Source organism: Anarrhichthys ocellatus, unplaced genomic scaffold, assembly GCF_004355925.1.
Source record: "Anarrhichthys ocellatus isolate YVR2014 unplaced genomic scaffold, GSC_Weel_1.0 scaffold69, whole genome shotgun sequence".
Classification (NCBI taxonomy): Eukaryota; Metazoa; Chordata; class Actinopteri; order Perciformes; family Anarhichadidae; genus Anarrhichthys; species Anarrhichthys ocellatus.
This window is the reverse complement of record NW_022280099.1, coordinates 70,225-80,521: the sequence shown is the minus strand read 5'-3', so window position 1 is coordinate 80,521 and position 10,297 is coordinate 70,225. Positions and strand designations below refer to the sequence as shown.

Below are 10,297 nucleotides of genomic sequence, written 5' to 3'. Positions count from 1 at the left end.
CACACACACACACACACACACACACACACACACACACACACACACGGTCTCAGTCTCCTGTTCTAAATCGTCTCGTCATTCGAGCTGAGAACAGGACGACGACGAAGCGGCATTTAAGAACACAATCTCACCACGACGTCCATTTAGTAGTTCAGGAGCTTTCGAGTGCATCACATTGATCTTCTTCAGCAGATGAAAACTAACCAGGTGTCACAGAAATGCAGATGTTCACACCTTAAAGTGAACATGAACGAGACGTACTGAGAAAAACTACAATTCCACGACAACTCCATGTGTCCATGAAGATCACATGATTTGATCAAAATATATATTCTCTTCTCTGTACTGCTCCCCTCATTTCTATGTTTGTGTCACAGATGATAAGTAGGGCAGCGCTGCAGCTTATTACAACAAAAACTACAAACTAGTTTCGTGCCCTTTACGCGACTCTTCAGCTCAAACCTCAGCCTCTAAAGAAATAACACCTCATAACATTTACAGAGAACTGGGACACCTGAAGCACCCACACAGGATGTGATGAACACACACCTGGATTAGAGAACACTGTTCGACTGTGGCTAAGTGGATAGCAGGGCCGTCCTTCACTCAGAGGATCGGCGGTTCGATCCCCGGCTCCGCGAGTTGCATGTCGATGTGTCCTTGAGCAAGACACTTAACCCCAAAATTGCTCCCGTGGCTGTGCCTACAGTGTATGAATGTGGTAGAATTGTAAGTCGCTTTGGATAAAAGCGTCTGCTAAATGACTCACCGGTCCACCCACAGCACCACCACGAGGGACATCTCGTTGTTTGTTTATAGCAGAAGAAGAATAAAAAGATAGTAGCTGCAGGAAATAAAGACAGGAAGCAACAGCTGTCAGAATAAAAGCAGCATCAACTGTAAAGGGGGTAAAGTTTGACGAGGAGTCAGTGGGCAGCCGGAGGAAGATCAAGACCTTTAAATCTGATGCCAGAGACGCGCTTCGATGAAGACAGAGAAATTAGTCAGGACGCTCCAGAGAAAGATATTCATCGAACGTGAGCCAAGAACCAAAACTAGGAGCTGAAAGAGGCCAAAACTCTCAGTAGAGCCGGTGATGCAACTCTTCTGACATCATAGAGTCACTGCTAATGTTAAGATAACTAGACTCACAGAGGCCATCTTTCCTCAGAGCAGTGTATTCAAACACCTTCCAGCGTCTAGATTTATGGGAATCTGACACTCGGGTGTTACTGCAGCTCCACTTTGTGATTCAGACAAAGTGTAAATCTTAAACTACATTTAAATTCCAGTCATAGCATCCAAACACTGTGTGCACCGATACATGAGGGACTGGTGATGCATTATTGTTCAACACAAACACAGGAAGAGGTGGGGTCTGTGCTCCCTGATAAGAATCAGTCGGCGGAGAGACGGAGGAGGAAGAGGAGGTACAGACGGCCGCTGGGGAAAGTTTATGGAGGACAGAAAGAAAGAAGAAGAGCTGTTCCTCCCTTAGAGACGCCTGCAGACTCACAAACCTTCATAAATCTACCCACACAGAGAAAGAGCATGACAAGGCTATTCCCACCGCGCCTCTCTCTCTCTCTCTCTCTCTCTCTCTCTCTCTCAAAAACAAAAGAAAGAGAGGTGGAAGTAGAAAGTCTCCTCATTTATTCACTTAAATGTCTCGTTAAGAGCGTCTTATTGTCCAGCTGTCAGCATCTAAAAGAGAGATCTGTTCTGGGGTCAGTTTATCTCAGACGTGGGGAAACAAAAAGTAATATTCAGATTGTAACGACCCGTTTTAAAGTTAACTTATTGATTGATGAGTAAACTAAACTAAGAAAAAAAAAAAAAATGGACGGCCTGCTGAATGGAGAATCACAGCACCGGAGCGTCGGGGAAGCAGCGCGAGGACGTTCAAAACAAAGCGCTGGTGGCAAAATTACCAATAAAGTTTGCAGCTGCTTTACTTGACAACAACAACACATCTCTCACGTCTACGCATCAGAAGCGAGTCTAAAAACCCGGAAATGAGTCACTTCCTGTTCCCTCGTCTCAAGTCATCGAGGTATTATTAAATAAATGATGAATATAAATAAATTTCTGGAATAAGGTCTGCGTTTAACACAAGCTGAAGAGTTTAGAAAGGACAGACTGTGACGAAGACGTGACGGAGACGTGACAGAGAGGCGACGGAGACGTGGGGCGCTCTCTGCTGGTCACTCACCTCTCTGCAGCGTCTGAGCTCTGGACTCCCTCCCCACACCTGAGAAGTGGTTGTCCCCAAAAGACGGGTTGATTCCTCCAGCTGGAGACAAAGAGACAAAGACTCACATCAGAACTACACAAACCAGATTCTGATTCTTCTAGACAAAACCATAATAACTTAGTTTGGGCCCGTCTAGATATCAAAACATTGTTTTCTATCCATTCACCAGAAAGTCTGAAACTTATATTACAGATGAACAATATAATGAAATAAATCTGTTGATCCACAAATAAATTAACAGGGAACTGTTTTAATAGATGTTTTATTGTTTTAAGTCACTTTTAAAGCCAGAAAAACCCAAACATTGATGCTTCCGGGTTATTGAATCTGTCACTTTGCCGTATTTACTCTTCTTACATTACAGTTAATTTAATATTTAGAGGTTTCAAACCGTTAGTTGGATAAAATTTGCATTTTGCAGACTTCACATTGGACTCATTCTTTTAATATTTTTAGTTTTACAGAGAATAATCTGTAGTCCAGCTCTATAACGAACCTTAAGTAACTAATGACGACGATATTTAAAAGCAGATCCGGACAATAAACTGCTTCTTATTGAAAGATATTCAAATAAATAATCTCCAGTTTTCTTTTCTTCCATGAATCGTTATTCGTCTATGAAATGTATTCAAACTAAAACAAAACAGTTGTTTGAGTCCACAATAATACATTATACCCAAATAATATCCTATTTACTGTCATTAAAGACTGAACCTCAGTATTGTGGAGTTATCAGACAGCACCCTCTAGTGGACGTCAGAGGGAACTACAACCAAGACTCAGCAGAGAGAGACGTCCTGCAGGCTGAAGGTTAAAGATAATCTGGAGGTAAATGTTACACACGGATAAGCAGCTGTGGACACACGGACACACACACGGACACACACACATATATGCATATATTTAACATGGACTCTCAGAGCAGCGTTTAGATAAGAGCCTCAACACCAAACACACAAGTAGAAACTTGTTTTTTAGGATTAAAATCAGTTCTTTCCTTAAAAGCAGCTGCAGGACGTCATTGTTTGGAGGCGGACTTAAAAAGGAAACCGGTGATATTATTTGTTGACATTTGTTTTTCCAGTTTTATCTTATTTTGAGAATATAAAAACAACATTTAACTAAAAGTCTAATTTAACAGAAATTGTTTAGAACAGACAGGAAGTTATATTTATCATTTACAATCATCTGAGATTCTAAGTTGCATTAATTAAAACAAAATATCAGAATGATGATAAAATAGTTAGAATTAATATTTACCATTTACTAAAACAGCTCGTTGTGGAGCTTTTAAAACAACAAAACAATTCATTAACTTTTATTAAAACTTGTGTCTCATGTGTTTCCTCTCAGGGCGCTTCACAATAAACGATCACTGAAGTTAAATTCAGGGTTTTGATGACGGCCATCAAGATAAAACAATTATATCTTTTATTTAGAATTAATAACTGATGTACAAATAGTCATTCTGGGAGTGAAGTATTCCTTTAAGAAGAACGTCCGTCTTACACAATCAACGCCCACAAAGGAACAAACACCAGTAAAATATATCTTTAACAGATAATCAATAAATATAGAAGGGTTCAGCTGATCAGATCATCTTCAGCTTGTCAAACTTTGACCTTTCTGACCCACGTATTCTCTCTCTTATTGTAAATCACATCAAATTATCCTTCATTAAGAATTTAATAAGAGCAAAAAACACTTCTGATCATTTGTCTTTATCATCTAATATATTATTTAATTTTTCTATCAGAGCAACAATGAGACAGATGTTTTATCACCAGAGGAAAGAGAAGTATTCAGATCCTTTAATTCAGTAAAAGTACTAATACCACACAGTATAAATACTCCGTTACAAGTAAAAGTCCTGCATTGAGAATGTTACTTCAGTAAAAGTATGCAAGTATAATCATGAAAATGTACTTAAAGTTTAAAAGTAGAAGAATGTTATTAAATATTATATTACATTATTATTACTCATTAATGTAAAAGCAGTTTTACTGCAACTAAGTATTTATATTCATTATGGATTAATCGGTTTGTTTTCTCCATTAATCGACTGTTTGGTTCGTTAAAATTCTTAAAATAGAAACTATGATACTAAGTATCAACTTTAACTGTTTCATTTTGTCCAACCAACAGTTCAAACCTCAACATTCATCAGTTTAACTTCGTTTAAGACGAAGAAAAGCAGCAAATCATCACTTCTGAGAAGCTGAAACCATGAAATGTTGAGTGATGATTGACTAATTAAGTAATTGATTAATTGACGTATAGTTTAGCAGCTTATTTTAAAAGTCCCTCGTGTTTTTTATGTTACATTTTCCTTTTTAAAGTAAGTAAAGCTGTCAGATGGATGTGAAGTAAAAAGTGTCATGACATGGAAATAGAAAAGTACCTCAAATGTGTACTCGAGTACAGTTCCTGTGTAACTGAACTCGGTTACGTCGCTAGAAAACAACACGAGACATTTGTTCGTCTCTCTCACCGTCAGTGGAGACAAACTGTCCGACAGCCGACGACCCTCCGCCTCCCGTCTCCACGAACTCCACCTCGGACACGATGATGTTGTCCTCCAGCACGGAGCCGCAGGTCATGCAGACGGCATCTCCGCGGGCCTGGTCCACGTCGATGTCCGAGCTGCCGCAGTTCTTGCACACCTTGGAGCTCATGGTGTCACTCGGCGAGCCTCAAAGCCTGATGGGGGGGAAAAAAAGAGAGAAATCAAAATCCTCAGATGTATTTTTTGGAGATATTTTATGGAGTTTTATCTGTTCCAGAGGTTGAATGTATCTCAGAATATTTCCTCAAGAACTGTACTTGTGAAGTATCTGTACTTTGAGTATTTCCATTTCACCAGGGTTTAAACTTCAAAAAGAGAAATATTGGACTTCATAGTTTCATTTATCTGACAGCTGTAGTTACTACTAAGTAGTAATACAACACTGTGAAGATACTTCTCTACAAAGTAAACCTTACTTCAGTAAAAGTATTGTAGGCTAAATGTACTTAAAGTAAAGTATTGCTATTGCAGTAAAATGTCAGTGTTTCACTGTTATGCATTATGTTTCTGGATTAATATCACTGCTGCATTAATGTGTATGTTACATTTTAACTCTTTTATATCCTGTTGTCTAGTTTAATCTACATTAATGCATCTTATTCTATAAGATCATCACACCTTTGCGTCTCTAAAAAGAACAAACAGCTGTTTTGAGCTTCATGTGTTTCTAGATGATCCAAGAAGATTAAAAAAATGTGTTTATTTAGCTGAAGAAGAAGGATTTAGAAGAGTAAAAAGTACATCTACCTCAGAGTATTTCTACAGTGTGGTATTGCTGCTTTTACTGGTACTTTCACAATATTGTGATGCTCGTACTTTTATACTTAAGTAGGACTCAAAATGCATGCATTTTATTTCTAACAGAGTACTTCTACAGTGTGGTATTGGTACCTTTACTTTTCATACATGAAGTATATTGTGATGCTAGTACATTTATACTAAAGTAAACTTCATAATGCATATATTTTACTTGTAACAGAGTACTTCTACAGTGTATTATTACTTCTTTAAAGTACCACAGTCGTTGCTCCACTGTCTGCGGGTTCATCTCATGAATCGTTCGCAGTGATTCTGCAGAACTTCACCGGCTCATCTGCTCTCGTTAGCCGGCTTTAGCTACGTGGCACTGCACCGGGAGAGGCTAGCTCAGCGTTTTCTCTTTTAGCCGAACTACGAGTCCTTTACGGGCTAACGTTACCAACCACAGCCGTGAAGTGTGCCACGTGTTAACCCCTTACATCGATCTTAATTTATATCATTAGTAATTTAACTGGTAACGGTTAAAATGAGCTGTGGACACGTTGACAGCTGAGGACATGAAGCTAACGGGGCTAGCCCGCTAAACGGACTCTAACACACTTTGACAGACCGGTAGATGATGTAATGAGTGCTTAATGATCACAGCAGCCTCACAGGAAGGTAAAACACACATAACGTGTGTCGGTGTTAACGTACCTTCAGTCCGGTGAACGGTAACCGTCTGCTGCCACGCTAACACGCGTGTCACCCCTCCACACCTCGAGTGTTTTCTGCCGTTACTCTGCTTGTGACGGTGTTTCTCATTGACTGGGACACTTGTCGCTTTTGTCGCTGTTGTGATTAAAGTGTAACCGGTGACGTGACAGCGCGGAGGTTCGCTAAATGCTGTAATATCGCTGCAATCCTCAACACAACACACCCAACACGTGCGTTTAATGCTGTCGAGTCACGGACGAGACCAACTCGGGCCGGAGGGGGTGGCGTGGTGACAAGATGTTGTTTCATTTATGCAATAATAGCAAAAGTGGATTGTTTTTTTAAAAGGTGAGGCAGATTAGTATTGTAAACTTTATGTTTAAAGTTAGGGAAATGTAAAATTAGTAACACATTTAGCATATAAAGAGTTAACACCGGCAACGGAATCCCCTATTTATATAAATGCACTTCTTATGCCCCTGCTGTTAAATAGACAGGTTATGTTTAATGAGGAAGAAAACACAACAAAGTAGAACATAGAAAATAAAGTCAAATCACGTGTCTGTTTCTTTATTCACATTTTACATTCACCATGTTTACATCACATTTATTTGTTGCATGTTGATTTATACATTGTGTTATCAAACCAGTGGTGGACTGTAAGTAGAACTCACATGTACTCACACTATTGTTGAAGTATTTGTATTTTACTTTTTTCCATTTTGTGCTAATTTATATTTCTAAATTTTAAAAAAATGTATTCAAGGTTTATTTGAAGTAAATATGAGGCTTAAGCAGAGTGAGTTAGTCAACCCCAAGTTGGTATCTTCAAAAGTTTAAAATGAAAATATACGTATATATATATACACAATATATAAAAGAGATATATACCCCAAGTCAAAAAAAAACGTAACAATAGCAATTAAAGACAAAGTTACGAGGTAAAGTGAGCCAGCAAGTGTAGTCTAGACAAAAGTGTACACCAGAATAATATATGTGATTACATAATAATACATAATATAAATGTAATATAGTATATGATTTAAAATGTTGTAAATTTCATCTCCATGTATAGTTTTCTATTTTTTCTTTATTCTATCCTTTTTTATAAAAGGAATAGAATATGTACGATTTGATGTACGCATGTGTAAACCAAATCGTATCGTCTGCTAAACTTGAAACAGGTTTCATAATTACAGAAATCATTATTGGTGTTTAACTTGAATAAATTGGTTGAAAGAGATTATTTCTCAACAGAAAGCGGTGCAGGATTAGAAAGTGGAAGCAGCAGCAGGATGCCGGCTGCTGACGGCGACCTCGGTAACTCAGACATCTTGAGGAGTCCGGAGACCTCTCTGGAGCCAGGGGGGGGGGGGGTTCACCCGTTCTGGGCCGCTAGAAATCTGGCCGCGTTTTAAGGGAGATGTCCCCTATGTAGATATAAATATGTTATTCTAAGGTAACAGAAACACAATGATTCTTTGTGATTATACACTAAAGAAAACATACTTATTAATATTATATTTGAGTGCATTCCACCCTTTGCAGGTTAGACGGTTTCTTTTTGTCTTATCTGTGAAGGTTTAGTCTCAAATCTGGAGGCTGATACTTTACCTCATCAGGACGAGACAGCGTCCTCAGCTCAAGTGTTTAACCAGTAAAACAAATATGTGTGTAAAATGCTAATGAATGAAGTTACATTGTATAGTTAATAAAAGCTTACTTTTGTGACGAAGACTTCCTGAAATCATGATGAGACCTCTTGACTTCTTCTCAGGCAACAAACCAGATCTAGAGGAACCTCCACCTTCCATCCTCCATCTGGTAGACGAGAGAGAGAAAGACATTTGATTACAAAACAATATAAAGGAGAATGAATAAAAACTTTTTCAATGTGCTTTTTCCCCTTTTTTTTCTTTCATTGTTTAATCTAAATCAGGGGTCTTCAACGTTTTTCAGGCCAAGGACCCCCAAACTGATAGAGAGATGGAGCAGGGACCCCCGACTATATATATTGTATAAAATTGTGTTTTATATCAAACTGGGCCTAGTACCATGTATACCTCTTATTGTGCATTCAATACTAAGCTATTCAAATAATACACAGGTTCATATATTTATGTTTTTATTGTAAACATGTGGAAGGTGCAGTGAGTAGGGAGGCCGTGCCACTGCCATTTATAAACATACCGTGTCAGCTGATACCAATGCCAATGTCAACATTGTTTGTCACTTGCATGATGATCATGAACACAAGCTATTCAAACTGATGTTTATATTTTAAAGATAAATGTGGAAACGAAAAATGAGTGATGGCCTATTAGTGCCACTGCCATGCATAAACATACCTGTTATCTTGCATACTATACTGAACTATTAAAATATGGAGACAAGTGTATTGGCATACAGATGAGTATATGTATACGTGTTTGAGGATCTTGAAATAAATAATTCCAGAAAAGGACGTTGATTTTACTGACTCAGCTAAGAAAGCATGATTTTAAAACCAGAAATGACTCTTCTAAAGTCTACACGTCAGCTAACACAGATACTTAAATTATAAAGTCACATAATAATAATAACTATTAATAATGACTTACTCCTTGTCACAAAGTCCATATATGTCTGTTGAAGAGTTCTTCTCCTCAGACGTACTGAGTCCTGGTCAGTCTGTAACACACACACACACACACACACACACACACACACACACACACACACAGGTATGACTTGGAGTTAACAGGTCCTTCTCTACAGAAGTAAATCCAATCAGAATGGAGCTATAATGCACAACATGACCAGTAGAACTGGACCATTATATTCCAATAAGAAGCGGTGATGTGACTCTTTGCTTTCTAAATGTCCACAGCTGAGTTCATTTCCATCATTTAATCACATGAACTCGACAATCAGCGCTAGAATAACAACTTTTAACCCGAGCTGAGCTCATTGATCTGACTGTAGTTTTATCAAGTCAATGCAACATCTGCAGGAGTCACATACTCTAGATCTGTGCATTTGAGTAACGGTCTACTTGTTCCATTTTATAGATTTATGAATTCAGAAAATAGAGAAAGATAAATACAGATCGAGTTTGAGCTTTTGTCCACTGTCAAGTGAAAAAATATAATAAAAATAACAAAAATAATTGGTTGTTGTGATATAAATAAAAACATTTAAAAGACCCAGTTACAACACCTTTAGAGGGTGAAAAATAACTGCGTTAAAAGAGCACGAGGAGCAAAAGCGAACCTAAACTACTTTAACCAAAATTTTAGAAAAACATTTAGAGATAAACAAGACAAATAACAAACAATGCATAAAGAAAAAAATATGAATAAAAGTATGAGACTTATGATGCACATATACCTTATGATGGTATTAAAATAATCACACAGAAGCTGTCAGCGACCGATCTGTTCCAGACGCCCAATCTGTTCTGCGCATGTGCGGGAGCGCCTCGAGGGAAGACCCGCCCCTCTGCCTCTGATTGGCTACATGCTGCTAAGCGCTTAACGTTAGCCTAGCTATGATGCTAACCAGCGCTTCGAACTAGACGGGCCCGGGAGCAGCGACTGAGTCACGGCTGCTCACGTTTTTGTACCCGTAGAAACGAACCAGGGAGCGGGAACATATCCGGCACTGACAACGGAAACAACTTTATTCCACCGATATAGTCTAAAGTAGCGCATTTCCGTTTTTTACTCTTTCCGTTCTAGCCTTCACAATAAAAGCCCCGGACACAGAAAGTCAGAGGGCTCCTTCACTAAGAAAATCAACAAAAAATATCTTAATCGGGATTAAAATCACATAATGCAGCATAGTTTATCACGTATTGTGTTCGGTATTAAAATCACATAAGGCAGCATAGTTTATCACGTGTTGTGTTCGGTAATGAGGTTGCAGATAAACTTGCCAAAAGAGCATTAAACAAAAATAATATTTTAGAAATTTGTTTTGGGAGGTCAGAAGCAGAATCAGTAATACAGCGAAGAATTATTACATCTTGGCAGGAAATGTTG

General features: G+C 38.4%; 1 protein-coding gene and 1 long non-coding RNA gene across 2 annotated transcripts in view; both read right to left on the bottom strand.

The window, feature by feature from the left end:
* brf1a (BRF1 general transcription factor IIIB subunit a) overlaps positions 1-4,950 on the bottom strand; it is an 84,515-nt gene extending 79,565 nt beyond the window's left edge. The window contains exons 1-2 of the mRNA XM_031873137.1: positions 4,746-4,950; positions 2,213-2,293 (exon numbers count right to left, since the gene is read on the bottom strand). Coding sequence (XP_031728997.1) covers positions 2,213-2,293; positions 4,746-4,929 — 265 coding nt within the window. The 5' untranslated portion in view covers positions 4,930-4,950. The remainder of the gene's footprint in view (positions 1-2,212; positions 2,294-4,745) is intronic.
* A 1,330-nt stretch (positions 4,951-6,280) lies between these two features.
* LOC116397587 (uncharacterized) lies at positions 6,281-9,972 on the bottom strand. Its single transcript, XR_004213711.1, has 4 exons — positions 9,645-9,972; positions 8,876-8,945; positions 7,999-8,096; positions 6,281-7,705 (listed from the first exon to the last, which is right to left on the bottom strand). It is a non-coding gene; the product is annotated as an uncharacterized LOC116397587 (long non-coding RNA).
* Positions 9,973-10,297: the final 325 nt, after the last annotated feature.